Source organism: Bubalus bubalis, chromosome 7 (assembly GCF_019923935.1).
Source record: "Bubalus bubalis isolate 160015118507 breed Murrah chromosome 7, NDDB_SH_1, whole genome shotgun sequence".
Lineage (NCBI taxonomy): Eukaryota > Metazoa > Chordata > Mammalia > Artiodactyla > Bovidae > Bubalus > Bubalus bubalis.
Genome location: NC_059163.1, coordinates 101,315,922 through 101,336,920, shown reverse-complemented (window position 1 = coordinate 101,336,920; position 20,999 = coordinate 101,315,922). Strand labels below are relative to the sequence as shown.

At 32.7% G+C, this 20,999-nt stretch overlaps 1 protein-coding gene and 1 long non-coding RNA gene across 9 annotated transcripts in view; one reads left to right on the top strand and one right to left on the bottom strand.

Moving 5' to 3' along the window:
* RAP1GDS1 (Rap1 GTPase-GDP dissociation stimulator 1) overlaps positions 1-20,999 on the top strand; it is a 149,673-nt gene that overhangs the window by 96,806 nt on the left and 31,868 nt on the right. For 7 of the 8 annotated variants that reach the window (XM_044946191.2, XM_006049505.4, XM_044946190.2 and 4 more), the window contains 2 exons: positions 2,914-3,060; positions 15,908-16,036. In XM_044946191.2, coding sequence (XP_044802126.1) covers positions 2,914-3,060; positions 15,908-16,036 — 276 coding nt within the window. The remainder of the gene's footprint in view (positions 1-2,913; positions 3,061-15,907; positions 16,037-20,999) is intronic. The other variant, XM_044946195.2, reaches the window with a different exon arrangement.
* Positions 2,867-10,028, bottom strand: LOC123334503. The gene is made up of 3 exons (XR_006552493.2): positions 9,905-10,028; positions 6,216-6,280; positions 2,867-3,087 (listed from the first exon to the last, which is right to left on the bottom strand). It is a non-coding gene; the product is annotated as an uncharacterized LOC123334503 (long non-coding RNA).

The window sequence follows — 20,999 nt, the reverse complement described above, 5'->3', positions numbered from 1 at the left end:
TTTTAGCATTATTCATACAGAATTCTGGCAGACTTTAGAAATTCAGTCTTTTTTTTTTAACTCAGCTGTGAAATAGTTTGGAGATTTTGAGTAATACTTTTCATTTAGTCATCTAAGACATCTGAATTTCATAACACATGTGGCTGATATTCACTGAAAATGAATGGGCACTTTTTGGCCTCTTTGAAGCTTAAAATCTAGGATTCTAATCTCAGTTATAGTTTGTTATTAACTAAAAAAGGCTCAGAATTTGTGCCCCTGCATTTAAAATGAGTCTGATTTATGTTGTTTGTTTTAAATCCTTGTTCACTATATTTTATACACGTTCAGATTGTCTTGTAACAAAGTATTTGTTCATAGAGGCTTAAAGGTGGCATAATAGTAGAGTCTGAAGGAAAAAACATGAGAAACATGATTAAAATAAATGTTACTGTGATGTCTTTGTCTTTTCCAAACCAATGCTAGTAAAGACTTGTGTTATAATTGTTTTGACTTTAAGCATCTATTCTGAATCACCTCTCTGTTCACTAAGTAAAAGCACGTCAAAAATTATGACTGTTATTTCTAGACAGTATAATTTTTCAGAGCTCAGCTTTCTAGCTTAGTTTATATAAAGGATTTATTTGCCATAAGTCTTTATAGTCTCTAGTGGTATTTATTTGAGAACATTAAAATAAGTACCTAAATTACTAATATAATTATTAATAATTGGAAAGCTAAAATAGATAAATTTAAAACATTAAAAAAAACATACACAGCATATACTGAGTACTTCCTGTTTGCACAACATGGACACAGTAGAAATAGAAGTAGAAATTGAAATGAATAAGAGAATGTCAAAGCTAAAAAGAAGTTTGACCATCTTCTCCTCCATTCCAGATTAGGAAACTGACTTCAGTAGAGGTTAAGAAGCTTTCTTATGGGCAAAGTTAACAAAATCCTTAACTTAAAGACCTGATTATAGTTATTTTAAAAGTCATTACCTCAGTGATACTACAGGCTTTTAAATATTAAAAACTTCTGCCTTGCCTTTATTAAAATAACCTTAACATTTCAAATTTTAGGTAACAAAAATGCTCATTTCTATGCCAACAACCAGGAGTAGTCCCAAGAATTTCATCGTTAAACGTTCTTTGCATTTAGATCCTCAGTTTATTACATGTCTACAGCTTTATTTATTTGAAGAAGAAAGTGACTTTCTGTTGAAAATACATCTTCTTTGCCCTTAATTAGCTGTGCTGCTGCTGCTAAGTCGCTTCAGTCGTGTCCGACTGTGCAACCCCATAGACGGCAGCCCACCAGGCTCCCTTGTCCCTGGGATTCTCCATGCAAGAGTACTGGAGTGGGTTGCCATGAACTTTAATTACAGTATGAGATTCTGAAAGTGATTGGGAAAAGAAGCATATTATCCTCGGTCTAATAGTGCAGAAGGTGAAAGTGTGAGAAAGATTGTATCTGTTGTGTTCTCTTTTCTCTCTGTAAAAGTAAAGAAGCACGTTTTCTGTCAAGAATGCAGAAGTTGGAAAAGGAAGGGATTTCCTTAAAATTTTCAAAAATTATGAAGCCCGGCTATATAAGTTGTGTGTGTATTTCTGCCACAGGAAATGATATGTATTGTTTCATTTTCTATTATGATTCAGCAACAGTTATAAAGATATGATCTTAGTTTCAGTTCTTTTATTAGATTTCATTTACTAATTTCATAGCAGTAATTCTTTTATGAGGCATTTCTTCTACTGATCCTTTTGTATGCTTCTATAGCTGCACAGTTCAGTATGGCAGCCACTATCCAGGTTTGACTCCTGAGCTATTGAAATGTGGCTAGTCTGAACAGACATGTAACTGTAGTGTAAAATATAAAATACACTTGGCTTTCAAAGATTTATTGCAAAGATTTATTACTAAGACAAGAATGTAAAATATTTCACTAGCAATTTTATTGTGTATTGCAGTGGTCATATTTTAGAGATTTTGGATTGAGTAAAACATATCGCTAAAACTAATTTTTCACTTTTTATGTTTTTAATAAGGCTACTTGTAAATTTAAATTATATATTTGGTTCACATTTGTGGCTCTCATTTTTATTGTATGCACTGTTCTAGAGTCTATCATATTTTATATAAGGAAGTCAGATTTAGAAAGACATATTCTTTCTTTCATCTCTTTCTAATTCTGTGTCAAGGTTTGCAAAAGTAGTTTAAAGTGATATCTATGTTCTGATAGTTAAATGATACCTCTTCTGTGTGATGTACACATAGCAGAAGGTATGTTTGACCATTTGACCATTGATTGTAATGTTTAAGTATATTGGTGTGTTGTTGAATGGAGAGAATAAGGAAAAATGAAATGCAAATTACTAAGAATTGAAAAAGGAAATATGCTTATGTACTATAGAAAATGCCAGTAAAAAGACCCTAGTACTAGTCTTTAGCAATTACATATTGTAATCTAGAGTTAAGCTGTACTGCAGATGGTTGTCTTTGATAGTAACTGACTTTGAAACCACTGAGAGAAAGAAACATTTAGTGGTTTCCAAACTGAGAAAAAAATTCCAATCAAATTTTAGTTCCAGTTTTTCTCCTCTTACACAGAGTTGTCATTTGTGAAAGAGAAGGCAAAAAATTTCACGTCGGTCATAAACTCTTAGGACCCAGAGAAGTTCTTTAAATTCCTATAAGATACCAATGAGAATAATCTTTTTTTCTTCTAAAAAGTGATTGCCTCTCTTCCCCATCCCACCCCCATTTCCATGTTTATTTGTTTTGTTTTGCTTTCCAAGAAGACACTTAATGCCCTACTTTGGTTTATTTTCTGCTTACTAAATAAGGAATAACTCTGTTATGTTTTGTATTTGAAATTTTAAGGTACATTTCTTTTTTCTTTTATTTTTAATTTGACTCTTTGTTTTACAGATGAGGGCAGAAGTGCAGTTGACCAAGCAGGTGGTGCACAGATTGTAGTTGACCATTTAAGGTCACTGTGCAGTAAAACAGATCCCGCCAGTGAGAAGCTCTTGACTGTCTTTTGTGGCATGCTGATGAACTATAGCAATGAGAATGGTAAACAAAATTGAAAACTTGCTTTATCTGTGGGGGAGAAATTAAAAATCATCATTACTGTAGTATACACTAAAAATACTTAGGAAAATTATGAACAAAGCATTCATGTTAATAAGTAGCATATAAAATTAGTAACTAGCCAACATTAAATTACAGTGTTTCAAAAATACACAGTGGTCTAATTTACTAATTGTTGAAGGGTTGTCCATGCTAATCAGTACCAAAACCAAGAAACAAAATAATGCTATGGTTTGGGATTTCTTGTTATGAACATTTAAAAAATATATAATGTTAAAATAGCTTTTTGTGTATTACTTTATATTAATACCAGGAGCAATTTAAAAACAAAAACACTGTCTATATAAATAAAATTATTTTCTCTAGATACTAAATTTACTTGTAACAGTAAAAAAAAAATGTAATGAAATCTGGCCTTAGAAAAATAAAGTTCAGAGCAATTGCAGATATTTAATTTTAGAAATTTAATAAGTACTTGTAAACAGAAGTTTCTTGTCTCTGTAAAACATTCTTGGAACCCAGCAACAAATGATATGTCAATTTTCAGAGAGCCTATATGGTTGTTGATTAAACAAACATAAAAACAATGAAATGAAGTATTCTTCACCATACTTTTAAATATCACAAAAAAATCATCTGTCTTCTTCTATGAATTACTGCATGGTTCAAACACTCAACTTCTGGTGTGTTCCTAGAATTAATACAAATAAGGTCTTTTTGTGACTTATTTCATTGTGATATTTTAAGTTGGAAGTCTCTTGCAGAGACAAATTTACTTGTATACTGAACATGTAATAGTGTTCTTTCCCATGTTCTAGAAACATGGGGGTCTTTAGGTATATTTGTTATTTCTTCATGAGTCCAAGGAAATATTCTGAATAATTAAAAAAGAAAGGTAAACATTGATGACAAATGACTACTGACATTTGACCTTGGTGTTAGTGACAACAGCAAATGGTGGGGACTATAGCCCTTTTCCCATTGAAAGGGGAGAGCTACTGCTCTTCTCTAGCCGTTGTTTCTGTTGGCAGTTTGGCCAACTACTGCCAAATCTTTTCATTTGGTGGTAGGAGGAAGTTAAAAAACTTAACTTTTTTTGTGACCTCTCTTTTTAAATGTTGGATTACATTTGCTTCTTTAGCACTGTACAGGCTAAACAGAATGTGTCCTCAAGTCACATCCTTCCAAGAAACACTGGTTTTAAACTTCTGAATTAAAATTATCCATTATAATGATAATAAATAGTTCTTATTCATTAAATGACTTGCCTGTTACTTGAACTGATAACAGATGTAGTCTTTATAGGGTCAGTTTCCACTCTTTTTCTTACCCTCTGGTGGGTTTACTTTTGAAAACAAAATGCCCTAAACATATTAATAGGCAAAGCAGAAATGCAGAATCTGGATAATCTACAAAATGAATAGCCAGTTCCTAAAGAATTGAAATTTGATCATAATACACAGGTATCTGAATTGCATTAAGAAATCATTGGCCAGATATTCATGTCACTTCCTTTTCCTTCCATTTCATTTAAGCTTGGATATTTTTAAAAGTGGGACAAGAGCTAAGTGGGAGAATGGTTTAGAAAGATATAAGTGAAAGAAACTAGTTAAGTTACTATGGCAGCCTTAGCTGTAAAAGAATTAGTCTTGGTATGCACCTAAAACTTGCTGTTTATCCTTTGAGGAAGCTGTTCAAAAATCTGTACAAAAGTATATCAAATAGCCAGAATGGTCTTTAAAAACATCACTCCTTCTAATCTAAAGGAGATTGTGATTCTCTATTAATTAAGATATCACACCGTGTAGGAAAATGTACTGAGAAGGTAATGTTAACACCTGCAGAATGCATGGTCTAAATGCATGACATATTTCTTTTGTAAACGTTGTTACCCACCCCCTCACCCCCAGGTGTGCAAGTATTCCCAAGAAATAACTTAGATATTTTGGAAAGCTATGTTAATTTTTCTTAGAACATTTTTGGAGCGGTGATGTTTTTATTCCTTTCTTCTAAAAGCTGCAGTTTGAAAGCACTTTTAAAAACTTATTAGGTAAAACAGAAATAAAGTTACCTTTAGTATTTTAAAAGAATACCAAACTTGTAGCAATATTGTTTCCTTTGCTTCCTTCTACATTGTCTATCATGGGAATCATAGTTTGTGAAGCATTTCTTTTTCTTCATAATGCTCTTTAACTTAAATTATATCCTTTTTTGTTTGTATAATTAGTAAGTATCTTTGTTGCATCCATTATTACTATTTTCTTTAAAATATATTTAATACTTTCCAACTTAATTTTAGGTCTTGGCCAAGATCAGATCATTTGGTATTGATCCCGTCCACCTGAAGAGCGTTTTCAAAGTCAGGAGGCACTTTTTATTAGAACTGATAAATGAAATTCCTTTTTATGTGTATTTGCTATTGAATTTCAGTACATCAAGCCTCTGCTAGTTTCTGAGTAGAATAGTTGAGTGATAAATACCTCCTTGTTACTCTAACAGAAAAATTAACTCTACCCTCAGGCCCAATAACGTGTCTCCTTAGTAGTTAGGCAGTACTCTTCAGCTTCATAGTTAAAAGTTTTTAAATATGAAGATAAACTACTGAAATGGTCACAGAGACTCACCAACATAGTTTCTCTAGTGAGAACATTCTCAAATTGTTAGTCTTAAAGACGGCCTGACACCAGGCTGAGGCTCAGGATATCTTGATTCCTGTCCTTGTAGTGGACAGCTCTGAGCATTTCAGATCTTGGAATACATTAAATAGGAAATCAAGTTTCCTAAACACATGCAGGAAAGATACATAATGAGAACACTCAGTAAGGTCATTTTTATATCCTTTGATAAAACTATATAAAACTCAAGGTTCATGAGTTCTAAAACTTGAGAAACTGCTAAGACTTTTAAGCTAAAAACTAGATATATTCTTTTGTTTCCCCACTAGTGAAGCAGTTAAAACTTTTTATATTCAGACAATTAAGTGTAGACTATCTGAATAGAAAAAGTTATAATTACTTAGCTAGAAAAGTTGTGTCAATTATATTGCTAAATGAAATTATATTTAAATAAAATAACTGAATAAAACTTTTTGTTTAGTGAAAATCATTTCAAATTTTTCCTTTTTGAAAAAGTCATACCTGTTTTTCACCTGGTGAGAAAGCACTTCCATTCTGTGGCCTTCCAAAATATTCTGAACCTCTGACTGTTGTGGTTAGAGACAATCGTGTTGACAATTTGACATTCAGTTTGAGGAAATGTAAACTTTACATAGTTATAACTTTAAAGTTTTAGTTATTCTATAAACCAGAACTCAAACTTTTTATTGTAGGTATTTTTAATTTCATTAGTTTCTTGGATTTTTTTTTTTTTTCTTAGCTTTGGTCACCCAGTGCCAAAACATTGCACTGAAGATTGAAAATTTTGTTCACATATCCAGCTGTTTTCAAATACACCATCATTTTGGTATATAGTAGGAGTTTGGAAAATATTTATATAATAGATTGACTTTTCTTGGTGCTTTGTATTGTCTAAATTCTTTTAATCAGCAAAATCAGTGACTGGAAGAAATATATGTTGCTGGTATGCATTTTCTTCATTAAATGAGTTAGGACCGTTCTAAACTCTTGCCTGTCACATTATAGGAGCAAGTGGCATTGCAAACAAGCTGACAGTAACAGCACCAGATCTGTGGTTAATAATTTACCGTAGGTGATCCACCGAATTGACAAATCTGCGTATTATACTGGAAAGCTGACTGCAGCTTGAATAGAAATAAACCAGTTATCTAAAGCAAAGCACCGGAATAATTTAGCACCTTATTGTGGAATCTAGATGGCCACCATTTTTATTATATTACAAGTAACTATGGTAACCAATATACATTTCTTGGAAAACTCCGAAACCGAGAGTTTATGTTTTTCTTAGTACACGTATGCTACAAACATAAAATATAAGAAAATATCTGTAATAATTCTAAGAAAAATTATTAATGATGATAAGCATTAAAGCAAAGACTAGAAGTTACTTGTTTTATATAACCTATGCCATCAGAGAAAAAAGTAGAGGAAATAAACATGTCATCAGGAAAGGAAAAGTTAGTTTCCTTCTAAAGTAACTAATATGCACAGTCTGTGGTAGGCTTCTTCATGTGACAGCTGGTATCGTATATATACAATACATATGTGTGTGTGTGTATGTATACGATTTTTACAAATAGAGTTGATTTTTCTGTGATATCTTAATAATTCCTTGTTACTTAAAGAGTTAATTTCTCTTCTTTTATGGTTCCTGAAATCTCTCTAGCATACTCTCATGATAATGTATTTGCCACGTGGACTTACAATAACTGAACTATGTTTGGAGGGAGGCCATCTGTGTGATTTAAGAAGTGCATTTCATGGAGTGTCAGAGCCTAAAAATTGAATTTAATTTTTAAACCCAGTACTTAAATCCAGTTGTTTAAAATGGGCTTGTAAAGTATATCTTCTCTCCTCTAATTTAAAGAGCACTTAATATGTAGTTAGTATTAGCTGCTACTTTCATTTCAACCAGCAGTTTCTGAATTCTAATAATACTCTTCATTTTTGTAATGAACTCAGCCCAGTTAACTTGGCTTACTTGATTTTTATTCTTACTTAAAATAGGAAGAATAGAAATTAATAAGGAATAATCCTGATTAAAAACTAGAAGTGCACTTCGGCCTGAGCCTCTTGTTTATGTTTTGGTATTACTTTATTATAGGTAAGAAAAAATGCTTCCTAGATGTTAGATGCTTAGAGAATGATTTGCTTTGCATGAATGAGGAACTAGTTTTAAAGTTTACTTACTGTGCATATAAGCTAATTAATAATTCTGCAAATTTTCTAAATACTAAAAACTTTCTGGCTAACTTAAAGGGGAAAAGGCAAAACAGTGTATCTTTGCAATTTATTGTCTTTTTTCTTAAGTATATTAATTTTTCTGTATATAGTTTTCATTTTACCTTCTGTTCTTTTTTTTCTCTTTTTAAAACGGCATGGGAGATGTACTTTTAAGTTCTATCTATTGAAACTCAGTTTGTCAAATTACTCTAGTTGAAGTGCATGAAAGACTTATATTAGAATTCTTTATTTGCTAATTGCTGTTCTCTTTGTAAAAATTTTGGAATTTTCATTATTTGACCAACAGAGCTTTCTAATCATTCTGAAGCAGGTGACATTCATGAAGTTCTGCTACAAGTAAGGCCATTTTAAACAAATGGTTTTATTGAATGACAGAGCAGTCAGTTGTTCTTGTTCTGCTAATTTTGCCTGTTAAATTTGACCAATTAGAGTACTAGCTCTTTGTCATAATCTTCCTAAACTGTTACTCTAATAATACTGTTATTTAATGGACAGACTCTGAATTTGGTTTTTAGTAGAGGTGTACCAAATGTACATGTTAGTTTGATTCCACATAAACAATTACTACCAGTAATATTCAGTTTTGGCTATTATAGAATAAACTTCTGAATACAAGAATTCAAAATATATCACAAAAAATGAAGTGATTGCCATAGTTTTGTTAACATAATGTTAAGATTGACATTATATTAAAGAAGTAATACTTTTTGCAGCATTTTTAGCTTCTGGATTGCTTTCATAATCATGACAGTGGATTTAGCATTGTGATACTAAATAACCAATTTTAACTGAGGACAGTAGGGTAACAAAATATGTTGGGGGTTTCTCATTCTCTAACGTAAAAACATGTGTAGAAGGTGACTAATAAGATGTTGTTGAATATTACTTTTGAGAATGTCCTCATAATGAAAATTTAAGGTGGCAGAGTTGGCTTTCTGACTTTAACTCATCCTTGTAAGATGTAAAGAATTCTCAAATTGGACTTTCTCTTAAAAGATTCATGGCTGGAATGGAATTAATTAACTAAAAAAAAACAAAACTAACATTTATTTTTTGTTGTAAATTCTGAAGAGAATAGATGATAAATCTCTGTTATTCTGCCCTGATTTAATTTTTACATTTATAAAGCTTTCACCATCATTACTTATTGCCACATTTTAATATTGCAGTATAAATAACACATTTACATTTCAGCTGATAGAATTTCAGCATGTGATGCACATTAGGAGATTTTTATATGAAATGTTTACCTGTATTTGAAAGTGCATATTTAGATAGTGAAGGGAAAACTGAAAGACCAGGCCTTGTTTTTATTATTTATGTTGCACTAATTGAAATATGATGGTATCAAACACGTGATCATTGACTATGCACAAATTTGTAGGCGCCAGAGGTGACACTGACATAAGCATTCTTGTGTGACAGGGCTGTGGCAAGTCAGAGATACCTATATGATGGATTTTGGTCTGATATCAGCACATCTTTAATTTAGACCACTTAAAATAATTCATTCAGCAAGAAACTTAGAACAGAAAAGTATCATATGTAAGCTAACTTGTATGAAAATTAGTAACTATTTTCTAACTACAAATAAAATCTAGTTAACAGCAAACTGCCTATATTTTACCTACTGAAAAACAAATGTAATTGAAAAATGTTTACTGGAAAGAAGTCAGAAATCTTTGGCTTACGTAGATACTTCTTAACACAGTTTGTGTGTTGCAAATAACTTTTATGTAATTTTAAAGTGTAAAAACTTAATCACAGTAATTCTCTAGGGTAACTACTACTATTTGTTTTGTTGTTGTTAAAACCAAAGCATTCGTTTGGAAAACAGAAATTTTATGTTTTTAAACACAGACGATTGCAAGATATATGTGTTGTCTGTATATTAGCCTCACAACTCAATTGGCTGTACAAAATTTATGCTTAAATTTATACTTAACTGTAGATGTGGCTTTTCAGCCATGCCATAGGAGAGCCAAGACTGAATGTTTTTCTCTCATTTAACAGCTGCTTAAGCAATAGCTGACTGTAATCCTCTTCTAAAAAACAAACAACTTTAACCTTGAAAAGACCAGTTTATGTCTGAGATGAAAGCATAGAATTTTCTTAATCAGGGTAGATGTATCTGTAGGAATCTTCTTTGTAACAATTCATTATAACAGTAGGTGATCTGTAGGATGTAATTTAACCTGAAGTGAGCCTAGGGAAAAAAATACCTACTAGATTAAGAAAGACATAATCATTCTGGATGTCATTGGATTGAGAACAGTAAATGAACAGGCCTCTTAAGAAATAGAAAATATTTTCCTTTCTCTTGTGATTTGCTTTGAGGTTTTCCATTGTTGTTTTTATGTTCTACTCACTCATGTAATTTTGTCGTTTATCTCTAGAACTTTTACAGAAGGGAAATTTTGCTCTGTAGAGACTCTTTTAGTTTCAAAACTTAGAAACTTTTTCACTTTTTATTGTTAACTTTCAGAAAGTATGAAATGTGTAAGTGTATTATTTTTAAACCTCTAGTACTCTAAAATACTAATGAATCTTGATTCTTTTTTTTTTTTTCTTGAAAATTGCTGATTTATCATTGAGATATGTAACCTGGGGCTTAAATTATAGAGGCAATCTGTATGTAAGCATAACATGAAATGCATGTTTTGAGTAAACAGAAATTTCAAAATAATTGATTTGAAGTTAATTTTAAGCATCTGTAAATATTTTTGGTTTTATTTGCTCAACATTAGATTTAGAATAAAAATTCTTCCCTTTCCTGATCAATCAACAAAAAAATATTAGGTAGTAAGTTTAACTGAAATCAGGAAGTCTTTACTTGTATTTGCACATGTGTATGTATAAAGTTTTTAACCACAGACCATCCTCTTGGTTGCTGTATTTAAGCCAGTTTACTTTTCAACATAATGATAGAGCTACAACTTGCTTCAGCTCACAAATTATACTGCACTGTTACATCGTATCTAATTTTTACTTTATATATATATATTTTTGGAAATATAGATATGCCATTAGTAAAGGGCAATTTTTTTGTTCTTTATTGTACCCAAATGATTTTTATCCAACTCATCAGGATTTATATTTGCTTGTTTTTATTGTTTCCACTATATATAATTAGACTATAGATGTGGTTTTTGTGCAAGCTTATAAATAGGACTGTTGTACTCTTTACACTATGAATACTATACATACCAAATCTACATACTAATGTAGAGACTGTGTATTTTGAATTGTCTATGTGTGTTACTTTGACACAGTTTCATCATTATGTCCTATTAATCAGCTTAAAAATTTTTTAACATTGTAAGGACCTTTTCTTGGGAATAAGAGAAACATGTGTTATCTTCTTTAAAAACCTATACTTTTTAGTAATTGATCCACATAACTTCAGTTGAGTTACTAGAATTCTTGGCATACTTTTCTGGACCTATAATCTATACCAATGTTTGAAACATTAAACTGAAAACTCAGGGGGAAAAAGGTTCTTCAACTTGAGATCTTCTCTCCAGATCTCCATTCTTTGGAGTTTCCATGTGTGTGTGACCTGAGGAACTTGGAACCATTGAAATTCAAATGTAGGTAGGTAAGTGTTCACACCAGCGCATGCGTTGATTGCCTTATATATCTCTTTGTATATGCATCTGTATTGCACCCCCTCAGTGCCTTTCTTCCTCTTCCTCCCATAGATCATGCAGGGCCTGTGTCATCTTGATATTATGTAATTTTGTAATTCTGTATTTTGGTTAGTATTTGTCTGTGATGTGTGTCAGGAGCAATTTTTAAAAGTCTTCAGACGTTTATGACATTGTCCTGTCTAAAGACTGTCTTTCACACATACGTGTTTGCTATGTATGGGCCTGGGTTGCATTCTTGTGAACTGTATTTGTTGAGCTCTGACATTGTTTTGGAGTTGCTGGTATTCATTGAAGGATACGATAAGTCTCAGTCTTGAATTATATCTCTTATTCTCTCAAGTGTCTCTAGAGAATGTGAACTGGTTCTGAGGATTTCTTCCAGTTAGTCTTTAATTTCTAAGTCACATCCCTGATACCATTCACAATAGCATGAGTGTCAGCCATGGACTTTGAAGTCTATTCACAGCTTTCTTTGGGCAATAAGAAAAAGTGACTCAATTTAATCATTTGCTTCCAGCAATAAGAACTAATACTAATTTATTCCACACAAACAGGAGCTTTACTTAACCCTCAAAAGAACTATGTATTGATAACATAGTAAGTTGTAACTGAAATAGGGAAACATATCTAATCATGGAATATTCTCCTAGACTTAAGTAGAATATCTACTCATATAAGCAAAATGAGGTGTTCCAGTGCTTAATTAATGTTATCTTACTCAAAATATCTAAGCATCAGTATCTAGGATTCCTACCATGCTTTTAATTTTAATTTTTTTCTTCTGTCACATCTGCCAGGCATATCGTTGAATTTTAGAACTCTTTTCTATATTTTTTCCCCCAATTCCTATAAAAATTAGGTAATCCATTGGTAGTGGTTCTTAAACTTTTGATCTCAGGGCTCTTTTAAACACTTAAAAATTACCAAAGATCTCAAAGAATTTTTGTTTATATGTATGCATTATATCTATCAATATTATATTGGAAATTAAAATGAAGACATTTTAAAAATTATTTAGTATATGCACTTTAAAATAATAAAAACCCATTATAGGTCAACATAAATAGCATCTTTTTATGAAAAAATAAGTTAAATTTCTTTAACTGCTGAAAAAAAGAGCATGTATTTTACTGTGAATGTGTGATTTTAAGAATACAGTGACTATTAATACATTTTGGTGCCATTGACTGGGTTCATACTAATGCCCCAGCAGTTTTACTCACTACTGTTTTTGTGCCATCAGTGGAAATGTCAGCACAGTCAAAAAGGCAAATCAGATCTTGGTGTTTTAAGTAATTTTGACCTGGTGATCCTCTGAAAGGGTTTTGGGGACTCCACTTTGAGAACCGTGTTCTAGGATGCCTGCCTATCTTGAGATGAAAATTTGTATCAGCCTGTTTAAGATACTTCTGTCTTCTGGGCCTCCATTAACAAAGGAGAATGACTTGCCTGCAATTGGCATGAACAGATTTTAGAATTATTTGAGTGTAATTTTTGTTTTAGTTACCTTCATAGAAATGGATATAAAGGAAGGGCACCCAAGTGGTCTAAAATGAGGCCTGTCCATTGGATGACTATATATTTTTTCTCTTTACTTGTGTGTGGTATGTGTGTTGTATGTGAATACACAGTTAATTTGGCTCCTGGGTAGCTTGAAAACACATTTTCATGAAGCAATGTGATTTTCATGAATTATGGCAATTTATACCATATGCCATTGGACTATGCTATTTTTTCTGCTTATCTACCACAGTTTCAAATATTGCTGCTTCAATTTGTATGCCACAGATTGTATGAAACTCTGCAAAGTTTCTTGTTTTTTTTTTTTTTTTTTTTTTTGGCCCTCTTATCCCTGGAACCAAAATCCATAATGTTGTGAAAGTGGTCAAAGAAAGTAGTAGAGATGCCAAGTTCAGAAAACATGAAGAGCATTATTTAAGTGGCATTCTCCTGTTAGCTCCTTCCTATATTTTGTTATTTCTCTAATGTCCCTGGACTGTTGGATTTTCATAGTTTGTACCAACAGTACTGAGGGGGTGTGTGATGCTTACATATATGCAGACATATAGTGGAGTTGGACTCACTCAATGCATGCGCTAGTGCTCACGCTTACGTACCTGAGATTTAATGATTCAGCAGCTCTGCAGTATTTGAAGAGGTAGTCAAAAGGAATAAATAAAGTTAAAAATATTGCTAAAGAACAAGGATCTGCAGAGGTGATCCAATAATAAGGCACTCTGTCAACTGGTAAGTAACCAAAATAATCTCTAACTTGGAAAGCTTCTTGGTGCATGATCTTTATAAATACTATAACCAAGATACAAATATTCTGCCAATATAACATATAGGTATATACTGTAATACATTTAATATTATAGGTATAATAGGCGATTTGCCTGTAAGATAATGTAAGTGTTGTGAATCATTCATTAATTACTGAATTGTATAGTAAGAAAAAAATAGCATCAGAAGCATAAAAACGAATCATTTAATTGAATACATTCTTTTACATATATGTCATTTTAGAAAAGACTTCATAATTCCACTGCAAAATTTGAAATTGTTTTAGACTATTTGAACTTTCAGTGTAAATAAACTTCATTTGTCTCAGGATTTGTTTTCTATTCTTATTTTTGGTAATAAGCCTCTTTCTAGTATAGATGACCACCTCCCCCCCCCCCCCCCCCCCCCCCCCCCCCCCGCCCCACCGGCAACTGAGCCAGATAATATCCATAATTACCATCAGTTTTCAGGGCCGACAAGCCTCTTGTTGGCTATCTCGTCATATTTGACTCTAAAAGCAGGAAAAATGAACTACACAGACCTCTAAGCAAGTAATCAATTGGCATGTGAGACAGCTCAGCCTTACCTTTTTGTTCTTTCTGATGGTCACCTAACCATCTCCTTATCTATAGATTAAGAACTATGTTGTTGTTACAGTTTAGTCATTAAGTCATGTCTGACTCTTTGCAACTCCTTGGTCTGTAGCCCTCAAGGCTCCTCTGCCAATGGGATTCCCCAGGCAAGAATGCCGGAGTGGGCTGCCATTTCCTTCTCCAGGGGATCTTCCCAATCCAGGGATCCAATCAGCATCTCCTGCATTGGCAGGCAGATTCTTTACCACTGAGCCACCAGGGAAGCCTAAGAACTCTGAAGAGTGGTAAAGAGATTAGTACACAAACTCCATCAAGGGATGCATGCTATGAGGAAAATGTGTTTTGTAAGAAACAGATTTTTATCTTTAGATAAAAAAATATATAACTTAAATTTGGAGAAAATTATTAACTTGAAAATGGCATATAATTTTTAAAAGGAAAAGAAAAAGATTTTGAAAGCTTTCCTCTAGATGAAGCAGTTATTAGTAGTGATAGTGTTTTGCATAGGCGTATGAGTGCCTTTCTTCATAGTGTTTCTGCTTATTCTTAAAGGTAGTACTTTTGGTTTTCATTTTTGTTTATTTACCTTCAACTCTGTTACAGGTATTCTATTATCAATGTTCATGAAGAGCTGTTGTGAAAATCCGGGGCTTATTAAGAACTTTAAAATCAATTAGTTTCTTAGAAAATGAAGGCAAGCAATGATAACAAAGCCATATTGACCTCTTTACCTCTCAAGCCAAATCTTCCTTTCTTTCCTAAGATGATTGTCACTATTATTAAATATAACCTTGAAAAGAGAAAATATTTTATGTAACCAGATTTTTTCCTTGTTAAAACTTTCCTTCCTAACAGTCATCAAAGAACACTCTGCTGCAAATAAATAATAATTTTAATGTGTTATACATTTTACATTCTTTATTAAGCATTTTTAAGGGGTTCTAAGACTTTTTATCTTCTTAGTCTTTATTAAAGTTGCTTTTTTTCTTATGCTTTTCATATACTCTGTGTCTTCCTGTAATGCAAGTGTTACTTTGTCTAATCTTTTAACTTAAAAACCAATAGTAATGTTTAATTGTTTATGCATTTTAAAACCTACTTAGTAAAGGTATAAGACCATTAAAAAAAAAAAAACTGGTGATGTGACATATTACTTGAATTATTGTCATTTCTAAATTACTTTGAAAATTTCGTTGAAAAGTTTCAAAATTCAATTCCTTTGAACTAATGTCTTAAACATTTTCAAGACTTATGAGTGGATTTAACCTTGTTTTACCATAATTAAAATAGTATGAAATAGTATTGTGTTTGCGGTAGGGAGTATAAGAGGTGTTTTCTTCTTACTAATGTCCATTTAATACGTAAACACTTTTTTTGTGTTTTGTTTTCTTGTTTGTTTGTTTGTTTGTTTGTTTTTTAACAGATTCCCTTCAAGCCCAGCTTATCAACATGGGTGTTATTCCTACCTTAGTTAAATTACTGGGCATCCACTGCCAAAATGCAGCTCTTACAGAAATGTGTCTTGTTGCATTTGGCAATTTAGCAGAACTTGGTAAGTCCTAGACATGAACCAAAATGTAATTATTCATAACTGATTAATATACTTATAATACATTTTTCTTTAGATGTTAACCTGGAAATCCATTTAGATTCTTCTAGTTTATTTTTTTGAAGCGTCACAGATACATTGTTTCAGTGCTAAAGTGTAGATCCTATTACATTTTAGGATTATATTGTTTGTAATTGGAGCTAAGAAATTTATGTGTTTTTGCTCACTAAAGATATAGTTTAAAGATAAAATAGAAAATAAATGAAAGCAGTCTAGTTTAGGATTGGGGGCAGAAAAGGAATGTGCAGCCCTTTTTAAGTCTTTGATTCCTAGTTTATGTGCACACAATATTATTCTGTATTCACAATTATAGGATGAATACAGTTTTTAAGTTTGCATGCTTATAAACATTATAGATTAAACAATGAGATTTTCCCCCTTTTTGTTTGGCTTCACAATATTTTATAAATAAACTTGTCTGCTTAAAATATTAGTATTTTGGGAGGCGGATAGAAATGTTAGAATGAAAATCTGTACTTTTACTCCCTTTTGAAAACCAACTAAAACTACAGTGAAGAGTTTTTTTGTTTTTTGGTTTTTTTTTAATGCAAAACAATCAAGGAAAGGGGAGGGAAAACAAACAAAAGGGATAATACAAAAACTTTTTAGAACCTGGAAAGAAAAGAAGCAGTAACTCACTTAGCAAAAGTTTGAATCCTGAATTGGAAAGCCAAGAACTAACCAGTTTGTTCTTTGGTATCTTCAAAAGGCTCAGGATTTAGTGGCATCAAGAGTTTCTTCTGTCCCTTCCCACTCAACTGGCCTTCCCATCTAAGCAGAAGACTGTGTTTACTCTGTAGAGAGACTCAAAGGAGAGGATATGGACTTAAAGATACTTATGTTGGAGTTCTTGTACACAGAGCCTTCAGATCTACAGGGAATCTTAGGAGGCCACTCATAGATCCTAATCAATTTTTAAATCCCAGTTCTTAATGCATAGCAGACAACTAGAAAAGTGAGGACTGCCTCTAACATGGGAAATAATGAAATAAAGTAACTTGGAGGAAGTAGAAACTATGCAGGATGTGGGGGGGGGGGGGGGGGGGGGGGACTCTAATATGCTCAAGTAGGAAAATACTGTAAGCATGAAAACTAGGACAGGACGCTATTTTTAAAGAGAAAGGAACAGAGCGAGAAAGCTAAAACAGCTGAAATGAAAGACAGTAAAATGAAGAGAGAAATATTTACAGAAGTAAAGCAAAAAGCAAGGGTACGGAAAATAGAGGATCAGTCCAAGAGTTTTAGAAAGCGATAAATAGGAAAAAATTGCTGAATAAACCCAAGTGTCACAGAACTCAAATAAATATTTCTCCAGATTGGAAGAATCTTATCAAATGACAGCCTAGTGGATGAAATTCGGTCCCCAGACCACGGCACATCAATGTGAAATTTTAGAATAATGGGGACAAAGGGAACATTTTATAGAATTCCAGAGAGAGAGAGAGAGGAAGGAAAAAAGTTACATAGAAAAAAGGTTGTGAATCAGTAGACATCAGATGTATCAAAACAACACTGGTAACCAAAAGAAAAGGGAATGTTGTTGCCTTCAAGATTTGAGGAAATATTATTTCCAGTATAGAATTCTATATGCAAATCATCAAGTCAAGTGTGAGGTTACAGTAGGGACAGTGTTAAACATGAACCTCTCAGAAAATTGGTATCCTTTATATCTTTCCTGGAAGCTTCTGGAAGGTGTGTTCCAATGAAACAAGGGATATAAATAATAAGACTACATAGGAATCAGGAGACAGGAGATTCAACAGGAAAATAGAAGTTTCTAGTAGTATAGTGACATACAGCCCCAAATTTCCTGTTTTCAAAGAGCAACCAGTCCAGATTGGGGAAACTTACACGAGATGAAATTAATTGAGCACCTAAAGAGAGCGTGCTTATTAAGAAAAAAATCAGACAACTGATGGAAAGTTTGGAGTTGAATTAATAAGTACATTGAAAGCTAATGAGAAAAAAAAAAAAAATCTAATTCCAAGGAAATAGAAGTAACCCCAGGCCAAATGAAACAGTATATTATTGAGACACTAATTATTTCAAACCAAAATTACAGTATAATTACATTGTAAAGATGTAGGTTATTGTGGAGACATGAAAAGGAGAAAGCTAGTGCTTCATCTTTCATAGTGAAAGGTCAATCAAAAATACCTAAAACTAAAAGCAAAAATTGTCAATACAAAATGTTATTTAAAGATTTGTAGGTAAATACCAGTGAATTAGCTGAAAGAGCTTTATGTGCTTGTTTTTGAAGAAGAAATGGGAAAGGGAGACTGGATTCTGCTGTTAATATAAGTATTAGAATTAACTCTTTAAATTTGTATATAATTTTGTTAAAAAATAAACGCTTAAGGGGGGACTTCCCTGGCTGTCCAATAGTTAAGACTTCACCTTCTGATGCAGGGGGTGCGGGCTTAGTTCCTGGCTGGGAAGCTGAGACCCCTCATGCCTCACAGCAAAAAAAAAAAAAAAAACAGGAGCAGTATTGTAACAAATTCAATAGAGACTTTTTAAAAAATGGTCCACATTAAAAAAAAAAAAAAAAACTTTAAAAAATAAACCCTTAGGAAAAAATCCTTCTTGCTGAAAGTCTGTTAAGGATCTGTGGCATTTAAATCAAATATAATGTCCAGATCACAGATCATGCTGTCTTTTCTCCGTACCCACCTACAGGATATGATCAGGTTTTCTTCATGAATTCCTGTATTAATCATGGTGCATTGTTCCCTGTGCTGGCAAATGGACTGAATTACTTAACGGTGATTTGGTTTCAGTTTAATAAGTGGAAAAATAAACTATGGATTGGAAAAAAGTGCTACAACTTTTTAAAAAAGAGTTAAGAGTACATAACTAGATAAATGATGTCTATTTCATCTATAATTTTATGTTTCATTTATTTGAAGAATTGTGAGAAACAGAAGAGCAACCACAAATGTTGAGGAGTTAAATCATTCCTGTTTAAATCAAACTAACTTTTTAGGGTAAGGTGTGATGTTTGTAAAATTTGATCTCTGAGGGTTTAGGTAGCTTATTAGAAAAGACACTCCACCCTTGCTCTTTTTTTGTAGCACTAAGGAATCTTAGAAGTCTTGGAGAGGATTCTCATCATTTAGGCATAGATCTGGTACATGTGCCAAAAGCAGGGTAACAGTAGCGTAAATCAAAACTGTTTTAAGCAATATAAATATTTGTTTCTCCATTTTCTTTTAAAGTTGAATTTGTAATATTTTTTATTTGATATTGGCAGAGATTTACCAGAAACGAGAGAATAGAATGTAACTCTTGCATTTGTTTACTTGTTTTTTCCAACATTCAAAATCAACACATTTCTTTTGAACACTTGCTCTGTACTAGGCACCACACTGTATACTGTGTTCGTGGTAGTCATGCTCTCAGGCAGCTTATATTTTAGTAGGTGATGTGGAAACTTATTTCTAAGATGAACTTATAAATAAGCATGTAATTGTAAGTTACAATAATTGCTAGTATGGGGACATAATTGAATGAGGTAAGGAAGGAATTTAAATTACAGATGTACATTCTAGGTGGGAAGGAACATTTCAGACAGTTAAAATTTCTAAATATTTATCTTCTTCAAACAGTGTACTTTACCTTTCTCAGAAAGTTGCTGGTGGATGCCTCCACTGAAACTAAAAAACTGAATGTGAATGAACATAGATAATAGAGTATCTAATACAGGAAGGAGAAGAAAATATCCATCAAGATGATGAAAAAGAAATTCCAGGATGTCGGTGTGCCCAGCCAACATGGAGAGCAAGCAGTCTCAACTAGATTGGTTGATTCTCTGAGAGAAACTTTTAGATAAATTGATAGGATATCTGACGCAGCAGAAGAACTGAGAATCAGAAAGGAAACAGAATGGATTCTGGTTGTATTTTGGAGGTAGATTGATAGATTTTGGTTATTCTTTGGATACACTGAGTAAGAACAAGTGAGCAGTGACCCTCAGGTTTCTGCCTATGTGGCAGGTGGGTAGATGGCATGTTTTATTCACTAAATTAAGGAAGTCTGGAGAAAGAACAGAGATATCAGAATATCAAAAGTCTACCTTAGGCATGGTGTTTGGATGCTAGAAAGATATTCAAATGGAGATGTCAAATGGCCATTTAAATAGCCTGGAGTTAAGAAGAGGGCTAGAGATATGATTGTATAAGCATCAACATATAGGTGGTATTTTTATGCTATGGAAAAAAATTAGATTGCCTGGGATGAGAGTAAGTATCAAGGTAAGAAAGCCGAAGATGAAGTCTTAAGGAACTAGAATTTATACAGGTCTGGTGGAAAGGAGGAGCACGCAAAGGAGACTGCAGAATGTAGAGGCGGGCCAAAACTGGTCTGAGGTGGGTTTAGGTATGCCTGTGAGTCGAGGAAGTAGAGACGGTGCATGTAGACAGTGCTGTCAAGACACTTGTTTGTGAAATTCAACAGACTGGATGGTAGCTTCATGAAAGTGGAGTAAAGGGATGGTATTTGGTTTTAATATTGCTTTTTTTGTGAGAAATATTAGAGCATATTTAAATGCTGAGGATGAAGCTCTAGAATGAAAGGTTGGAGGTGGTGAAGAGACAAGAAAGAAGGCATGTCAGGGACAGTGTGAAAGTATACCACTCTAATGGTATAAAGACAAGTCACCTTTAATTCAGCCATGTGAAATGCAATCTGTTATGAGTAATTTTTCTTCTTTGGCTAAAAGCCTTGAAACTATGAATTTATAACAGTAATTTTACCATTGCTATGGTTACCTATATGTTATGCTAGCAAACATTTTTTTTATAGCCTTGAATATAATTGGGTCAGAACATCTTAAAGCTTTAGACATTTTTCCTCTACAGAGGCATTAAAAAAAAAAAAAAGGACTGTTTCTGTATTTGAAGAGTGT